General features: G+C 42.2%; 1 protein-coding gene across 1 annotated transcript in view; it reads left to right on the plus strand.

Moving 5' to 3' along the window:
* The first annotated feature begins 6,965 nt into the window (after positions 1-6,965).
* The window catches only part of nf1a (neurofibromin 1a), a 305,820-nt gene continuing 292,432 nt past the window's right edge, over positions 6,966-20,353 (plus strand). The window contains exon 1 of the mRNA XM_055657600.1: positions 6,966-7,122. Within this exon, the coding sequence (XP_055513575.1) occupies positions 7,063-7,122 (60 nt within the window). The 5' untranslated portion in view covers positions 6,966-7,062. The remainder of the gene's footprint in view (positions 7,123-20,353) is intronic.

The raw sequence follows: 20,353 nt of genomic DNA on the forward strand, positions 1-20,353 counted from the left end.
ATGAGAGGCACAGACAGGGTGAATGCACAGTCTTTTACCGAGGGTTGGGGAATCAAGAGGAAGAGAGCATTGGTCCAAGGTGAGAGGGGAAAGGTTTAATAGGAATCTGAGGGGTAATGGGATGTGTTCAAGGATTACTTTTTCCACACAAAGAGTAGTAAGTACTTAAGCTGCCAAAGGATTCCAACCAGTCTTAAACCGAGTACAACTGTGATAAGGTAGAAGAGTCACTGAGTGTCTGTTTGGGGGTAAAGGTGCGTACCACACCATGTATCATGGTGCTTACATGCGTTCAATCCCTCGAGGCAACCTGTCTGGAGTAACGCTGAGTTAATGGCAGCATCTCTCCAGGGATACTGCAGCATCTACCGTGGCTATCTTCGTTACATACCAGCATCTACAGTTCCTTTGCACACGTATTTGTCCCTGTGACTGCGCCGCACACGGACAAGCTACTACAACATTATTGTTCTTTACCGGAAAGGACAAACGATTTTCTTGTCTGGCGGAAAATCGGTCATTTGCCTTCAAGCCTACACTCGGCGAGAATGTGCCTCTCAACCGCACAAGCGCAACACTGCTCTTCATGGTAACCACTGTCCCTCAAGACCCTCGGGTATACTTGACAGGATTATGGAATTACGACAACCACTCACTACCTGTAATAGACGCAACATATCACAGTTAGAAATATAAAGTACAATTTCGTGAAAGATAAGAATCATTCCTTGACATTCCGCACAAGCCTTCCAATGCTTTGAAGGAATACTGTCCCTTCAAGAAATAGATTCTGCAACCATAGTTTCCCACATGCTCGACATCGTTCCCAAAATAGACCTGGAACTTGATTTGTGCATTTGCGCAAAATTACCCTTGTGTTACCCTTGGCATTTCGGGTGAGTTGTGCCTTCTTATTGTGGCAGTAGGCGTTTAAGGGTGAAGAGAATCTAGGCAGAGATCAGATAAATAAAGTGGGCAGATGTAATCGTTAACTTTAAAAATGTGTTCGGTTGCTTAAATCAGTCTGGAATCGAAATGATAAATGAACACCCAGGGAACGAATGTAGATGCGGTTGCCTCGTGAGAAACACACGCTGTTGTGTCTGCGATTCCAAGGTCCACGCTGTACATTGTTAACGGGGAAACGAATAACCCATGCTTTGCCAGGTCAGAGCCGGCTTCTTGCCGTTTTAAATAAAGCGGACGTTTTCGACTCGATGAACAATGAGACGATGACACAAGATTTCGATCCTCTGGGGAACATTCAGGTGAACTAATGGACGACCGGAGTGAGAACGAAATATATTCAAAAGGTGAAATCTGCCATAAATGTGGGTCAAATGGGAAATAATTAATCTATCTTGCACTAAAATGGCAATGCTTCTTTCATGATGAAAAAATACTTTGCATTTTAGGTCGTCCAAAAGTCAGATTATCTTTGCATACTCTTTCTAGAGTACAAAACCCAAATAGATAATTAATTGTACATGTGATCACCGAATTCGCATTTGGTACATTGACACATATATCAAAATTGGTATCTATAAATAGCTTTTGTCTCTATATACCGCCCGTGGCAATTTCCACGTAAGGCACGAGCTATCTGTGTGATGTGAAGCTGCAGATGAATAAACTATGTTCTGATAATACCAGGCAGTCGAACGTGACAGTAAGTAAAACATGTACAGTGTGCGTATGTTCAATAGCGACACATCAGTCGGACGGTGCATTTTGTGAATCAAAATGGTTGCTTTTGGCTTGGCTGGAATTGCAATGTGATCATGGAGTCTGAAGGGACGAGTCATGTTCATTCACGGTGCCGGAAAAGCTGAATTGCAGGAGCTTCTCCCCCCTCCCCCCCGGGCTGCCTGTGCGGCGGCGAGCGCCCATTGATGAGGAGCGCCACTCGCCCCATTCACGTTTCCGCCAGCTGCGTGACGTCAGCCGCCCGGCTTTTCATTAATGAAAGCCGACGCCGGAAGCGGCTGCCCAAGTGCGCAGGCGCGGCCAGCTTCATTGTTAAAAAAAAAACACAGATCCACACAGGGCGCGCACAGCCAAGTCCTGCTCTTTGTACCTTCCCATATCTCTAGTTTCCCTCTCCCCTGACTCTCGCTTTGAAGAAGGGCCTCGACCCGAAACGTCACCCGTTCCTTCTCTCCAGAGATGCTGCCTGTCCCGCCGAGTTACTCCAGCATTTAGTGTCTACGGTGTAAACCAGCATCTGCCGTTCCTTCCCAAACAATATATCTCTCTTCTTCCTTGGTTTGTGTGTGTGTGTGCATGTGTCTGTTTGGGTGTGTCTATGTGCGTGTGTATGTGTGTGTGTGTGTGTGTGTGTGAGAGAGAGAGAGAATGATAATATCAGACCGAGCACCCGGGAAATCATCCCTGAGATCAAACGTCAACTGCAAATGTACGTCTCGCCTTCATAAACACCAGAGCACGACATCTATGGAAACAAGACGGCAAAATTCTTATTTTTCTCGCCAATAGCATTTTGATCTGGTTCCTTTGAGAAGCTGTGTTAGGGAATCCTTTGTTCCTTCGGACAGGGGGAAAGAACAAAAGGCGGTCTCTTTAACAAAGTCACTCACTGCATTTACAAAAAATAATCGCGTGGAATGCTTTACAAACGTTGAATAATCCCCAGCGAATAATGTGAATGTGATTTTTTTGTAATTGGCGTGGATAGTCATCTTTTTATTTTTTATAATCTCTGGCAATGTGACGCTTTTCCGTGCAGTTTGCACAACTGGGGGGAGGGGGGTCAGTTTTTCATGAAACAAACAAGGTTTGGCGAGCATTTTAAAGTTAAAAAATGCACCTTGTTTTGAAAAAAAAATCGCAAGTCATATCCATATGCCGACAAAATGGGTGGGCCAAGATGCTGGCGATACTACAAGTGGCTTTTAATGAATGCAAATTGCGAAGGCCTGGCCGGGGAGGACCGGAGAATTAATTTTGTTCCTCCCACGGTACAAAGTAATCCATCATTAATAAATCATTAATAAGAATTGTTATGGCAATTTCAAAATTTTTGATAGGATTAAATTGAAAACGCCAAGTTTTGTTGAGGTACAAGAAAAAAATGACCAGTGTTCTGAATTAGACTGCATCCAGCAAACGTTAACTTAGTTTTTCCACGGAGATGCTTATTTCTGTATGTATTTATAAATAGTGTGTGCCATGGTTGGGGCGCTTTCTCTTTCACGGGAGGTCGTGCAGCCTCGGTTAGATTCTGGCTATGATAAATTGCGTACGGAGTGTCCGGAATTTAATGTATGTCTCGCCTCAATCCAGCCCCGTTTCCACATTCGTTAAAAAAAAAAACACGTCAAGGGCTACTTGCTTTTAGGGAGCAAATAGAAAAGGCTCACGGCGCGAAATCCCGCAATCCTACTTTCTCGCACAAAGACCTACATGACAGCTCAATGGGGAGGAGTGACAGTCCGTACTTGTAGCAATATTAAATGCATTTGGATTATTTCAGAACGGTGGTTCTGAAATCAATCGCGAAAACTGTTCATAAAGATTAAAGAAATACAATTGTATCACATCGTCCTAATGTCGCAGGAGTTTTAACCTAGTCAGATTTAGTATTTACATCCTGTATTCCTTTTATAATCTTCAATAACAAAACCGTGGTAAATTTTGGAGAACTGTTGTTCGTGACACAAAACACATTTGAAGTAGACAGCGAAAAAAATGATGTTTTGGGGGGAAAAAGGAGAAGTGATGATAATTCAGTAACTGCATATGAGTCCTCATTCATTGCCAGTTGCCTTGCGGAACGGCTTATTGTGGACGCAAGGAATTGCAGATGCTGCTTTAGCAAAATAGACACAAAGTGGTGGAGTATCGACGGGTCAGGCAGCATCTCTGGAGAACATGATCTCTGGATGATGAGATGCTGCCTGTCCCGCTGAGTTACGCCGGCTTTTTGTCTATCTTGTGTTTAAACCAGCATCTGCAGTTCCCTCTTACACATGTTTTCATTTCATTCTTGAACTCCTGCAGCTGGGAGGTGATGACGCTTTGGCATTGCTGCTGCTGCTCCGTTAGACAGGGTGGCGAAAAATGCAGCTATTTTTACAGAGTGTGACAGTTCTTCCTGTAGCACACACGCTCTGCAACATTTTCCTCCCCTGGTTCGAGTCCAAACACAAGCTCGATACAAGTTCACGACCGTGTGGCTGGAAGCAATTGTAAGATGCGGTCGGCGTGAGCAAACGCGAGCGTAGAAAGGAGACACGAAACATCTTCAAACGGTTCTTATATGTGGAGACACAAGACGCTGCAGTCGCTTGCATCTTTTGGCTCTTAAATGTGGAAGCGTTTTTATTTTTTAATGCATTACATCTGTTAATTGTACCATATATTACATTAGTCTCCGATTCACAGTGAATATGGTGTTCCTCTGTCCTTGCCTGCACTTGTTTAAAACTGTGAGATCGTCCCAAAAGACCTCTTAAATAAGTTCATGTTCATAAGACATGGGAGCAGAATGAGGCAACTCGGCCCCTTGAATCTGCTCAGCTGCTTCATCATGGCTGTTCTATTTTCCCCCTTCCCACCACATTCTCTTGCCTTCTCCTCGTAACCTTTGACGCCATTGCTATGAGATGCTGCATGTCCCGCTGAGTTACACCAGCTTTTTGGGTCTATCTTCGGTTTAAACCAGCATCTGCAGTTCCTTCTTACACAATCTCCGTTTTAAAAATACCCGACGACTTGGCCCCCACAGCCGTCGGTGGCAATGAATTCCACAGATTCACCACCCAATGTTAAAGAAATTACTCTGCATCTCCATTGTAAAGGTAGGTCCTTTCATTCTGAGGCTGTGCCTTCTGGTCCGAGACTCTCCCACGACTGGTACCATCCTCTCCACATCCACTCGACCCAGGCCTCTTATTATTCGGTAGGTTTCAACGAGATCCCCCCTCAGTGACGTGTGTAAGGAAGAACTGCAAATGCTGGTTTAAGCCGAAGATAGACACAAAAAGCTGTAGCGACAGCAGATCAGACAGCATCTCTGAATGTTGACTTTAGAAGATTCTCTCACCCTGAGTAAAACATTTATGTCATCTTCCTCAGTTTGTAGGATTTACAGTAAACTTGTGGCGGGGTCATTTTGGGATGAGAATAAAGCAATTCCAATCTGGAAAATCTCGGGAAAATAATAATAAATGAAACAGCACAACCACAACACAAACCAAGACGTCAAAACCAATCTTGCAGTATGAAATGCATAATTTGTCTTTTTTTTAAAAATGAACAGTCACAACACTCCGTTGGGCTCCGAAGACGAAAGAGACTGCAGATGCTGCAATCTTGAGCAAAACACAAAGTGCTGGAGGAACTCAGCGGGTCAGGCAACACCTGGGGAGGGAAATGTCAGGCGACGTTTCGGGTCGTGAGCCTTCATCAGACTGAAACACCATCTGTCCACTTCCTTCCACAAACACTGCCTGGCCCGTTGTGTTCCCACAGCAGTTTCATTTTGTTTTGCACTTTGTTGCTTCGCCCATCACACTGTAATTTTCTTAAAGATGGAATCTATGTTGCATTCAATGCGTACCAATAAAAAAACTAAAACAGTTATGCGCTCTTAAAGAATACATGCACACTGAGTATTAGAAGACAGATTCTTGTATCTGGTCACATCAGCGTTAACAATGTAGTAATACTTGGAACATCATATCCTTCCTTCACCTATCAAAGATACAAATAATTACCACAAACTATCTATTTCAATTGAAACGCACCCGGACTCAGTAATGCGAATGCTACTTTACATGTTTTGTTTTTTTAAAGATTGAGATATTTCCTTCCGTCTAGACACAGGAAAAAAGACAAACTTGAATGTTGCAAGCAAAAATAAAACAACCGGCCAGTATTAAATAACGAGCTCGCAGCGTTTGATGTGGGCTCTATTTTAGGACCGGATTCTGGGAATAATGCGTGCCCTTTTAGACATCAGAACAAGATTGATGCATTTTTATTTCAGTCCTATACAAGAGTTTTCTTCCAGTTGCTAGTTCTGACGGAAGGTCTAAAGGCGAAACGTTCATTCATTTCTTTTTCAGCACCTGAGAGATGTCCGATACTGCCAGCATTTTCTATTGCTGTGTCATTTCCCTTAACATTTATGGTATGGTACTTTATTTGTCACCTGTACCAAGGCACAGTGAAATTGTATACAGCTCAGTACAAGTATCGCTATCCATGAGCACTTAGATACATATTAGGTAAGCATCTCAGTTACAGAATATATACGTATATATCAGATAGACAAAAAAAGCTGGAATAACTCAGCATCTCTGGAGAAAATGAACAGGTGACGCTTCGAGTCGAGACCCTTCCTCAGACTGAGAGTCAGGGAAAAAGGAAACGAGAGACATAGATGGTAATGTAGAGAAATATATTTATATATTTTAAAAGACACACCTGCAAACGTGTGTAGAATCTCAGAGTTAAATAGAAATAAAAAATAAAACTGTTTACCACTATCAAATGTACACGTGTAGAAAACAGAAGACAATTGCAACAAATTGGCCGCTTTTTACTTTGCAAACCAGAAATCCTATCCCCATTGAAGAAGCTTCCGAGCGCCGGGGCGCATGCGCGTGGTGGGAGGGAGAAGAGGGGGGCGGGGTTCGGCGAGCGGTGACGTCAGTGGCCGTACTTTTTTGTTAATGAACGGCGGCGCGGGTGCGCATGCGCGAGGCGCGACCATGGGAGCCAACGGGAGCGCGCGCGGGGGCGGCGAGCGAGGGGGGGGGGGGGGGGGGGAGACACTTCCGGTTAGTGTCATGGCCGCCGTGCCCTGGTGAATGTGGAGAGAGGCTTGAGGGGGAGGGAGAGCAAGCGAAGTGACAGTGAGGGACCGGGGGGGGGAGGGAGGGGAGGGGGAGGGGGGGGGGGGGTTCACAACAAAACATAGGACGGGGCGGCGGGGGGGTTTGAACAAAAAGAGCAGCAATCTACTGGTTCACCCTGAGGAGAGCGGGGGGGGGGGGGGGGGGGGGAGAGGGGGAGGAGGAGGAGTTGTCCGGGGGCATGGCGGCTCATAAACCGGTGGAATGGGTTCAAGCCGTCATAACGCGTTTCGATGAGCAGGTAAGACTGATCTTACATTGTTGGAGGTGTGCTAGATGTGTGCACTAATTGCCTTTATTCCCCCCACCAAGCCCAGGGTTGTTTGGAATGACTTGCATCCCTTTCCTCTTATTCTCTCTCGCAACGAGCGCGGGTTGAGTGTTTTCTGAGGTGTCCGCTTGTTTCTGCTTTCTGGGGGTGGGTGGCTTTTCTGTGGCGCCAGGCCTGGCCCTCCTCTGTGTACTCCAGGGCTGGCTCTCGGCAATTCAGGCACCAGCAGCTGGGTGTTTTTTCCAACCCCCCCCCCCCTTCCCCCCTCGATTTATTATTATTGCTAATCCCACTTGTTTTATCGCAAAAATAAAGCCAACATGAAGGTCTGAGCAGTCCTCTTCCAACTCTCTGAGCATCGCACCACCTCCCCACCACCTTCTCCCGTTGATTCCTGCACGATTCATATGTGTTTATCAACCCCTGCACCCCCACTGGTTTTAAACTTGTGTTTCGCTTCATCTTAAACATAGTTCCGTTCCATCCGGATCAATTCAATTATTGTATGCAACGTTATTTTTTGTGTAGAGATGACGTTAAGGTTGTTTTGTAGTTTATTTAGGAGCCAGTGTGCTTCCCGTTTATCCTGACAACAAGATTCAAAAATCATTGCATGCATCTATGTGCATTACGTTCTTTGATTCCCCACCCGTTCTCTGCTTCAGTGTTCAGCTTTTACACCCGGACAGCTCAAGATTATGGATGATTTTGCATACAAGCTGATCAACGTTTCACTGTGGGCTTGGACATCCCTAATTGAAAGCCATTGATTAAGGATATTTGAGTACTTCCTACTTCATCAAACTTAAATGTAGAATTTGCACTTTGTTGATCAACTGCCACATATAACCAACATTGTTCCTGCGGATTCATAAGTTTCATGTCCATTTCATTTGTTTGTTGTAGAATGCACACAGTAAAAAGTAAAATTTGTTATTGGTTATTGCTAACTTCAATGGACTGTAAATAGATACTCACGGTATTTGCAATGGTGACTATTTTGATATGGGTCCTAGGCCAGTTTTGTGGATGGGACAGCTGGTACATTTTCTTTATAACGCTGGTGCAGAAATACGAGTTAGGTTGAGCGAAATCTGTGTATACATTTGAGTCTCCTTTTGCGGTTGTTTTGCAGCTTTGCACCAACTATGTAGAAACGTCAGATTTTATCTTTCTCCTTGAAAAAAATCAAATATTTTGGAGTCATTTAAACAGATACATTTGTCTTTTTTTTAAATAACTGAAAGTCTGTTGATATCTCACCTGAATCCAACTGGGGATGGAACTATCTACAGATTTTTTTTTTAAACGTCTAGATTTTATGTGCACATTTTATAAATTGCCAGTTGCTTTTGAGTTTAAATGAGATTAAAATGTTCATTTTATGACAAGTTCTTGAGTTTACAGATAACATCATAAGCAGGCTAAGGGTGTTTTTAACTGTGGCGGCCAATTTTCTGGTAAAGTTTCAATGTATCCTTTTAGATTCATTTATCAAAAGTTAGGAATAATATTGTAGATGTTTTAGAAAGGAAACTTTAACGCTTGTTTTTGCAAATATTTTACCTGAAGGTATTGTTGCATGAGGCCGTTGTTTATTAATCGTTCTTGAGGTGTCAGGGGTTATGGGGAGAAGGCAGGAAAATGGGGTTTGGAGGGAGAGATAGATCAGCCATGATTGAATGATGGAGTTAATAGGCCGAATGGCCTAATTTTGCTCCTAACACTTATGATCTTACGATCTTGACAGAGATCATAGGATCATCTTGAGAGAGATCATGACATCTACTACATTGGGTACAGATTCCATGTGTCTGATGTTGTGAACAGTTACTTATTCCTCAATGATGAAGTTTGACCAACTGTTGCAATCACCGTTTGTGAAAGGTGTTTTTTGGAACCCATTTTCATGACACTTTTCTTAGCTAATGTTGTTAGACTGCTTGGGTGATGTGCTGAACGGAGGTTGATAGGATTGTTGATATCCTTGTCATATTCTTTCACATTTTTCAAGAAACCGTGGCTGAAAGTACGGACAATTGTCTTTTAAATAACATCTATTTGTAAATGGCCGAAATTTATTGCTGGTAATATCTTGAGTGTAAAACATTTTTTACATTCATAACATTCCATGTTTATAGTAAACCATTTTCCCCCTCAAGAAACTTAATCTTAGATGTCATTAATTGATGGAAACCATTCTGAAATATTAAATACATAATTCTGTGAGGTAGCAGCTCTATTGTGCTATTTCTCCCTCATTTCCAGGCATCTGTACAAATTATCCTCTTGCATGTTATCAATTCTCCTTTCATTCTTTCACCACTTGGGGTTAATTTACAGTAGCCAGTTAATCTACCCTTGCATATTTGGGATGTACGAAGAAACTGGAGCATTGGCGAAAACCCATGTAATCACAAGGAGATGATGACAACATTATAAATGTAGCATCTAACCTGGGTCCCTGTAGCTATCAAGGAATTGCACTAACTGCTGCATCACTATGACAGCATCTTTGCTGTTGAATCAGCAGCTCATGGGTTCAAGCCCCTTTCGAGAAATAAGAACACACCACAAGCTAATTATCATGGGAGAGTTAGTGTCAGTGCCACTCTCTTTCTGGTGATGTAGTTTAATGGTCTTCTATCTCCCCTCTTGGTGGATGTGAAGCATACCCCAACACTGCTCTAAAAAACAGAAGTCCATTCTCTCTGTGCACTGGCCAGTACTTCTCTTGACCAATGTCATTTAAAAGAAAAGGCATTAGAAGAATTTATTGTTTAAAGAGTTACAGCGTGGAAACAGGCCGTTATAGCTTTCTGAGTCAGCGCCGACCAATGAGCACCCATACTAGGGACAATTTCAGAAGTCAATTAACCTACAAACCTGCACGTCTTTGGAGTGTGGGAGGAAGCACCTGGAGAAAACGGAGCACCTGGAGAAAACACACATACAAACCCCACTCAGATAGCACTCCTCGTCAGCATCGGACCTAGTTCTCTGGCACTGTAAGGCAGCAACTCTAACACTGCACCACTAGAATTAGTTGATATGGTTCAGTGTATCTCAATATCCTGAAATGTTTTAAAATAGATGGTGTTTTCCTATGTTTTTTTTATTCTGTTTGCAAACAATTAGTTGTTGAAGGGCATCAAGATTATAAATACCCTGCAACTAGACAGTTGCTGATTTTCTAAACAAAAACGTCTTTGATTTGTTTACTCTAGAGCCTATCCACTTCCTTCCCAGCCTGTGAGCTGGGATTGCAGAGATCAATTTTTCAATTTCATTTAATCCCTTCTGTTAAAACTGTAATTGTCTAGTTATTCCATATTACTTCTGCAGACGATAATTGGACAAGTTTTATTTCACAACAAAGTTTGACGTGACTTGCATCTTTCTCCAGTTCTATACATTTCCTCGGAGTGCTGGATTCACATCAAAAGTTTTGCAAAAATAATTTATTGCTAAAACATTTGTCTGAATAACTGCAGTAAAAAAAATGCACTGTCTCTGAAGAAGGATCCGACTCGAAACGTCACCTATCCACATTCTTGAGATCTACTGAGTTACTCCAGCGCTTTGTGCCCTTTTGTGTAAACCAGCATTTGCAAATTCTTTTTTCGACACAATTATTCACTGTTTCAATCGGTCAAGTATTAAATATTCCTGCGTTGTTAGTACACTAAATATAATTAATTTATTCTTATTTGATAAATAGTTGCACAGTTGTAAAATTCTGAGTCTGGCCCAACCCAAAACATTGTCCATTTTGGCCGTAGATGTTACCCCGACCTTGCTGAGTTCCACCAATACTTTGTGTATTGCTCAAGGTTCCAGCAACTGCAGTTCCTTGTGTCTACACGATTCTGATGCCTCTGAGGCTGAATAGCTTTGAATATAACTAGTTTTGGTTGCAACAGAAATAGCCATTATAGTGGTGAAGAGCTGAATTTAATGGGCTAATATCAAGCAAGGAAACAATTTTACCGTCTTTCCAATGAAGAAACGCACCCTGTTTAGTTTAGTTTAGTTTAGAGATACTGTGTGGAAATAGGCCCTTCAGCCCAATGAGTCTACGCCGACCAAAGATCCCCCGTACACTAAGTCTATCCTACACCCGAGGGACAATTTACAGAATCAATTAATCTACAAGTCTGAAGAAGGGTTTCGGCCCGAAACGTTGCCTATTTCCATCGCTCCATAGATGCTGCTGCACCCGCTGGGTTTCTCCAGCACTTTTGTCTACCTTCGATTTTCCAGCATCTGCAGTTCCTTCTTAAACAATCTACAAAACCTGCTTGTCTGGAATGTGGGAGGAAACCAAACAACCTAGAGGAAAACCATGCATTCGCGGGGAGAACGTACAAACTCCGTGCAGTTAGCTCCCGTAGTCAGGATTGAACTGGGTCTCTTGTGCTGTAAGGCATCTATTCTGCTGCTGCGTTGCAGTGCCGCCCAATGTTGTTGGTTGTGGATTGCCACAGATTATTAATGGTGATATGTTTCTATGTCAGGATGGTTTGTGTTTTAGAAGGTAACCTGCAAGTAGTGGTGTTCACATGCACATGCCGACCTTGTTGGTGGCAGAGGTTGAATTTTGTAGTTTGGCAACACTGTCAAAATAACTTAAATAAATAACTGCAGTGCATTTTGTTAATAGTACTTTTCATATTATTTTTGTAAATGGAATAGTTGTTGAAGGGTGTCTTGATTATAAATATCCAGCAACAAAATAATTGCTGATTTTGTAAATGGAAACATCATTGACTTGTTTCTTCACTGCCCCCTGCCTGTCTCCATCCTCCCAACTCCAAAGTTGGGATTGTAGAGATGGAGGAAGTAGCTGCTTTTCCTAGATTGTTGTCGAGCTGCTTTAATGTTGGTGTTGCACTCACTCACGCACATCCGGGGGGGTCTGGGGGTTGATCGGTCTGGGGGAGCGTGGTATTCCATGAAGCTCCCCACTTTTACTTGTAGATGCTGTAAAGATGTTGGAGTGTCATGCGATGATTCAGTTGTAGTTGCAAACCTTGCGTCAAAAGTGTTTTATTGTCATATGTCCTGACAAGGAATAATAAAATTCTTACTTGCAGCAGCTTCCAATATGTAAACGTTGTACTCTGATACCCATAATAAACAGCAAAAAAAAAAGTTCAATATTTATATATACAAATTATATATAAATGCTGAATGCCTTTTTGGGGAAGCGACTCTCGTAGATCCCTTCAACGTTGGGGAGGTCAGAACTTGTGATGGACTGAGCAGTGTTCACCATCTCCTGGTCGTTTGAGTTGCCGAACCACGCTGTGTGTGACCAGTCAATGTGCTCTCTACTGTACACGTGTAGTAGTTCATGAGAGTATTCATTTGCTCTAAATCTAGCCTCTGAAACAGCTCTTGGAGTCACAGTATTTCTGGTCCGCTGTTGCTTTGGATCAATTGTAACCTCAGGGATGGTGGTGGTGATGGACTTATTGGAAATGCAATTGAATATCAAAGCTAGACACAAAAAGCTGTAGTAATTCAGTGGGTCAGGCAGCATCTCTGGACAAAAGGAATAGGCGACATTTTGGGTCCAGACCCTGCTTCACACTGAGAAGGGAAAGCAGAGATATAGAAGGTACATGTAACAAATGAATGAAAGATATGCAAAAAGCAACGATGATCAAGGAAAGGTGGTGTCCACAATGGTCCATTGTTGGCTGTGCGGTAGGTAAAAAGTGAAACCCAAAATATCATCCTCTTTTTGAGGTGTGAATGTTCCTTGTCCCCGGTAGTCCATGTCTGAATGATGTTCTTGTCTTGGTGGACACAGGCATAGTAGGCTGGATTTACAGATTGTCAATGGAACTGAACATTGTGCAGATTCAGTGAACATCTTGATGGAGGCAAATCATTTTAGCAATTTAAAATCATTGGGCGTCCTGGTGCTGATGTAACTAACCTCCAACAACCACATCCATTTTTCTTTGTGTCAGGTGCAATTCCATCAGTCTGAAGAAGCAATCCAACCGATATTGTCAGCCATCCATGTACTCGGGGGTTACTACCGGAGACGTGAATTACTCCAGTTTTTGTGTCTTTCCTTGGTAACCCTGCATCTGCAGTTCCTTTTTTTCTAATTCAAGCAATTGGAATGTTTTCCTTTTGATCATTATTGACTTTGGTTTTACTATGGGTTTCTGCCAGTCAGTGGATTAAGTGCAGCCTGGATATCAAAGGGTGTTACTCTTGTCTCATCTCTGCCCCGTCTCTGCATCAAGCCTTTAGTGCTGGTACGAACCAGTAATATTAGGGTGAAACCAGGGTAAATTAATAGTTTACCTGTAAAATATAGAGCAATATATATATATTTGTTTTTGTACACAGTATGATATAATTTTCCACAATCATCACTAGTACAGCTTGGTATTCCTAAATCCCACCCAAAGCATGTTATTTCCATAGTGATTGAGATTTGCCATAAATATGTTGGTTCATTATTTTAACATCATTGTGAGGACTTGCAAAATTAAGGTTATTTTCTTAAATGTTGCAAGTAGTGTAATTTTTCCCAGTAGTATTACCAATGCTATACTGCACGAGGTGGAATAAATGTTTTCTTCAGAAGTTGCTACATATGTTCAATCTGCATTCATTTGCAACAAGTAATTTCTTGGCTCTAGTTGTGCTCACAAATGTGGTCGTAACTGCACAGTCCTCATTTTCCCTCTGGGTTCCATGTGTCAAGAGGGATTGTATTTAACAAGCTCCAGTTGTCTCCCCATCCCCTACCAAGTGAGAAATTTTCAATTTGCAGCTGATTCAAATCTTGTTAGATTTTTATAGTTACGCAGAACTGCAGATGTACTGTAATAGAAAATTATAACACATTGGAATTTCCACCTGTGTCTCAATGATCTCAGTTGGGAGAAATTACATTGAAGCCATGTGTGATATAAAGGACAGGTAAAATTCAAGGAACATCTACTTGTGTCGGAAGGAACTGCAGACGCTGGTTTAAACCGACGATTGACACAAAAAGCTGGAGTAACTCAGCGGGTCATGCAACATCTCTGGAGAAAAGGAATAGGTAACGTTTCGGGTCGATCCCTCCTTCAGACCGAAGAAGGCCCAACAGAGGATGTACTTCCTGCGGCAGCTGAGGAGACACAATTGCCACAGGCAATGATGGCCCAATTCTATCATGCCATTGTAGAGTCTGTCCGCACCTTCTCCATCATGGTCTAGTTTGACTCAGCCACCAAGCACGACAACCGGAGGCTGCAGCGAATCGTTCGATCAGCTGAGAAGGTTGTTGGCTGCAATCCCCCCCCCCCCCCCCCCCCCCCCATTGACGAACTGTACACTGCAAGGGCCAGGAAGCAACCGGGTAAGATCATCTCTGACCCCTCTCACCCTGGCCACAAACTCTTTGAATCACTTCCCTCTGGAAGGCGACTCCGGACCGTCAAAGTCGCCACTGCCAAACATAAAAACAGCTTTTTTCCATGAGCAGTAGCTCTACTTAATAATCAAAAGTCTGTAGCCTCCTTTTGCTCTGGTATTTTATTCCATTAACATGTTTAAACTATGTTTTATTCATAATGATTTATGTTTTATTCTTAATGGTTTACTGTATGTCGTGCTGTTACTTGCGAGCGGAGCACCAAGGCAAATTCCTTGTATGTGTACATACTTGGCCAATAAACGTATTCTGCTCGGTTAAAGTTGCACTGGATATGTTAGACCAACTGCTTGCTGGATTTTGGTATCATATGGTGCAAATATACTCTTGGTAAGAGCAGAAACTCTAAACACTATGGAGTATTTTCATAATAGAAAAGCAAAAAGATAAAAGGTTGTTGATATTATTGGACTGGACTGCTATTTTGCATCTTTTCCTTTGCTATTAAGACTTGCTGATGGATCATGGTTTATGTCTTGGGCAGCATCCATCTAATTTTAACCTAGCAAGAAGGAGACCAAAGAATTGGCCTAAAGTTAGGGAGGGGGATGTGGGTAGGTGGTTGCGTGGGTGAGGTGATGATTCACTGGTGCAGGGAGGTGGAGTAGGTAGATAAAAAGAAGATGAGCAAAACTTTATTATGCTTTTAGGGATTCATACCTTTTTTTTCTTCTTTCCCCCCCCCCCCTTCCTTCTGGAGAAGTCTGTCGATAGATATTTGCTATGTTTGTTGACAACTTTTAATTAGCGGGAATTGAATTTGATTTTTGTCGTCTTGCACTTGGAATCTGCTAATTAGAAACTGTGTCTAAACTGCAGCTTGTGGATTATGGTCAGCCTCCATGCTCTTGCAGTTTATCTTTCTTGGTGACAGATATTGTTTGAAATTTGTCATCTTAGTAATTTGGTAAATATTAATTTTACTATTGCAGGTCCATGGGAAGGTATTTTGTAAGTCACTTTAGCATTTGCAGCTTGTAATTGATGTAGATGAGTAAGAATATCTTATTAAATTTGTGGCCTATTATGATTACTGTGGATTTCTATTTTTCCCTGAAATAAATATTTTCCCCTTCTACCTCATGAACAAGATCGTACTTAATTTACAACTTGAACATCGAAAAATTGTGGCTGATGAGACCGGCAAAACTATTGATTATTGTATTAATAATGGTGAATCGCAAAAGCCAGTAAACATTTTGTTACTTGGAAGTGACAAACTACTTCAACATTTGGCATAAACTAGCATCTGCAGTTCCTTTTTATTATATATAAACATTAAAAAAATAAATTCTTATACTTGCCAACAGTGGGTTGAGAATCAGTTCAGTTCTTTTTCGGCCACTGCCCTGTCCTCTCTGGTACGTAATGGCTTACATTCTTCCCTGAATTTAGTCATGTCTATGCACTCGAACATTGGGAATACTGTGACTTAATCCTGGGAATACACCATGCATCCGTTTTTAGATGAGGAGCAGCCATTTTTCTGAAATGTGACATTGTCAGTACATTGCACTGGAATCTACTTCCACAGTTTTATGTTGTTGGTTGGACCTTACTGACGATGATCACTAGATAATTGAGGAAAACTATCTAGTTGAGCTGAGAATTGCATGAGAGTAAATTGCAGACGTGTCTTTTTTGAGTGTAGCTTTTCTGTTTAAAAATGTGTATTGTAGTTCTTTGATTGGAGTCCAAAATTTCATTGTAATATGGTGTTGGTTCTTCTCCCTACAGTGACAAATTGTGAATTTAGACTTATGATTATATTGTCCAAGTGAGGCCCAGCGCAATTTGGAGAAACCACCTCATATTTCGCTTGGGCATCTTACACCTCAGCGCTATGAATATTGACTTCTCTAACTTCAAGTTACTGTTGTTTACCCCCCCTCTCCATTCCTCCCCCTTCCCATTTCTCCAACCAGTCTGACTGTCCTCAATTATATTTTATCTTTGTTTGCTTTGTTGTCACCTTTTCCTAGCTAACAATGATCTATTCTACATTTTCCTCGAACCTCATCTCTTTTGATGACTTGTTTTTACACTTTACTCTTCCTTTTCTCTGTGTCTCCCTCTCCCCTGACTCTTAGTCTGAAGAAAGTTATTGACCCGAATCATCACCCATTCCTTCTGTCCAGAGATGCTTCCTGTCCCCTTTTTGTGTCTCTCTTTGATTATACTGAAAACCGTTTATCTCTTGCTGTGGTAGAGAGGAGTGCGTTTTTCCTACATATGACCTGTTGTTTCTCTATATACACGATATGGTGCTTTAAAAATAAATATATATATTTTATCCCCCCCCCCCCTCCCTGGTATTTGCACTAAACTAATATGCAGAGGGGTTTGTGTTAAAGGAGAGTTGCAGTTTGAAGTGTATATTCCCTATACCCTTGTGTCCAAATTTTGCTCCAACTCCATCCACAAGTTTGCAGATGATGCCACTGTAAGGGGCTGGATCTTGGAAGAATGACGAGATGGAGTACAGGAAGGAGAGAGAGAGCTTAGTAACATGGTGTCAAGACAACAGCCTCTTGCTCCAATGTCAGCAAAATTAAGGAGCTGGTCGTTCGACATCAGGAAGCAAGTTGGAGTACACGCCTCAGCTTGTATCAATAGTGCTGAGGTGGATATGGACGAGAACTTCAAATTTCCAGGCATAAATATCACCAACAATTTGGCCTGGACCAACCACATTGAAACTATGACCAAAAACATACACCAACCCCCTCTACTTCCTTAGGAGACGAAAGAAGTTCCACATGTCTCCCAGCAACTCTTGTTAACTTCTGCAGATGCACCATTGAGTGCAAACTATTGGGTTGCATTACAGTTTGTTTTGGGAACACCTCTGCCCATGTCTGCAAGACATTGCAGAGATGTTGCCTTGTCACAGGCTATCCTCCCCGCCACAGAGCCAACACAATCAGTGACCATTTTAACCCTGGTCATTCCTTCTCCCCTCTGCTTTCAGGCAGACGTTGCAAAAACTTGAAAGTACATATACCAGATTCATGGGCCGTAGCTTCCTCTCTTATCAGTCTACTGAACAATCCTCCTCATGGGCCAGGATGTTCTCCCAATCTTCCATCCTACCTCTTTGCAGAGATTGGGATTTCTCGCTGCAACGGTTGCAACAATGCTGTTAAAATTCTATTCTGCATCCCGGTGTTGTTCTCTTTGCTCAACCTGTTGTACTTGTGTGTGTCTTGATGGTATTCATCTATTGTCTGATCTGATTTTACTGGATAGCATGCAAACAAAAGCTTTTTACCATCTGTGACACGTGGCAATAATAAACCAGTGATTTGGTCATTTTAACAGGTCAACTGTAAGTAATTGTGTTTGTAATTGTAGAGGACTTTAAGTAGCCGATAGTAAAATATCTTTTACCTCGATGACTAAAAGTTGGGAAGCCCCGTACTAATCCTCCTTCTGAAGAACCATTTGTGTTTAAATTGTCACACAATGACATGGCTAGCTGTAGTTGGAATAGGTTTACTTGTAGATCTATGTAAAGCTGTTTATCTACAGGTTCTAATTTTCAATGTGTCATAGGCTGTCAACAGCAGGAATTTTGGCTGCAAACCTGGCAGTCTGAAGAAGGGTCTCAACCCAAAACGTCACCTATTCCTTTTCTCTGGAGATGCTGCCTGATCCGCTGAGTTACTCCAGCATTTTGTGTCTATCTTTGGTGTAAACCAACATCTGCAGTTGCTTCCTATGCAGGAATCTTGGCTGTTTTTGCATTTCTATTCTGGGGTGATCAATATACCTACTGTACCTGGACATGTATGGCCACAGTTCATGAATTGGGGTTCGAGAGGCATAAAGTACAGAAACAACGCCTTCAGTTCATTGTTTTTGCTGGACACAAAATGTCTGTCTATACTAATTCCATCTTCCAGCACCCCTCCTCAGCCTAAAATGCAATGGCATTTGCAGCTCTCATTCAAATACTAATGTTGTGCACTAACTGTATTTTGTACTGCAAACTCGCACCATTCGGTAGTTTTGCACTAGTTGTACGTATCATTACTGTATGTATATTGTACACGACAAGCTTCATGTGAACAAGAAATTTAATTGCACCCTGCTGTATATGCCAATAAGCTAATATAATCAGATCTAATACCTGCCTCTTGTACCCACTTAGTTGAACTTCGGAGTTCAGATCTGTAAAATTATATGCAGAAGTTTAAGCAGATTTAGCATGTTGCTGAATACTCCATCGAACATCTACAGATGCACATGGAGAGCATGCATCTCAGCCTGGTTCAGTATTTCAAATATCCAGCAACGGTGCAGGCTGTGGAAAATGGTGGACGTATTTGCCTAGTGCATCACGCATATCAACCTCTCCACTGTTGAAGGGATCGATGGGAAGCACTGCCTCAAGAAGGCAGCTAACATCTTCAAAGACCCACACCATGTCATACTCATCTCGCTGCTGTCATTGGAAAGAAGGTAGAGGAGCTTGAGGACCATTGCCTCCAGGTTCAAGAACGGCTTCTTCCCATCGGATATCAGGCTCTTGAACCAACCTGCACAAGCCTACATCAGCATTGAACTACTTGGTGCAAAAGTCGAGACAAGAGTGTTTTTGTCATATGCATCGGGACCAGAACAATGAAATTCGTACATGCTGTAGCTTTATAGGCACGTGAAGAGCAGCTCCAACAATATACGGTGCCCTCCATAATGTTTGGGACAAAGACCCATTATTTATTTGCCTCTGTACTCCACAATTTGAGATTTGCAATAGAAAAAAAAATCACATGTGGTTAAAGTGCACATTGTCAGATTTTACTAAATTTTTATACATTTTGGTTTCACCGTATGGAAATTACAGCAGTATTTCTACATAGTCCTCTAGTCCTCCCCCCCCCCCCCCCCCCCCCCCCCCCCCCCCCCCATTTCAGGGCAGCATAATATTTGGGACACAGCAATGTCATGTAAATGAAAGTAGTCATGTTTAGTATTTTGTTGCATATCCTTTGCATGCAATGACTGCTTGAAGTCTGCGATTCAAGACATCATCAGTTGTTGGGTATCTTCTCTGGCAATGCTCTGCCAGGCCTGTATTGCAGACATCTTTAGCTTATGCTTGTTTGGGGGGCTAGTCCCCTTCAGTTTTCTCATCAGCATATAAAAGACATGCTCAATTGGGTTCTGATCAGGTGATTGACTTGGCCACTCAAGAATTGACAATTTTTTAGCTTTGAAAAACTCCTTTGTTGCTTTACCAGTATGTTTGGGATCATTGTCTTGCTGTAGAATGTACCACCAGCCAATGAGTTTTGAGGCATTTGTTTGAACTTGAGCAGATAGGATGTGTCTATACACTTCAGAATTCGTTATGCTACTATCATTAGCAGTTGTGTCATCATTAAAGATAAGTAAGTAAGTACCTTCAGCAGCCAAACATACCCAGGCCATAACACCCCCACCAGCGTGTTTCACAGATGAGGTGGTTTGTTTTGGACCTAGGGAATTCCCTTCTCTCCTCCATATTCTGCTCTTGCCATCACTCTGATATGTTAATCTTTGTCTCATTTGTCCACGAGACCTTTTTGCAGAACTGTGGTTTCTCTTTTCAGTACTTCTTAGCAAACTGTAACCGGGCCATCCTATTTTTGTGGCGAACCAGTGGTTTGCATCTTGCAGTGTAGCCTCTGTATTTCTGTTCATGCAGACAGTGGTCATTGACAAATTCACACCTGACTCCTGAAGAGTGTTTCTGATCTGTCAGAC

The sequence above is a fragment of the Leucoraja erinacea genome, chromosome 28 (genome assembly GCF_028641065.1).
Source record: "Leucoraja erinacea ecotype New England chromosome 28, Leri_hhj_1, whole genome shotgun sequence".
Taxonomy (NCBI): domain Eukaryota; kingdom Metazoa; phylum Chordata; class Chondrichthyes; order Rajiformes; family Rajidae; genus Leucoraja; species Leucoraja erinaceus.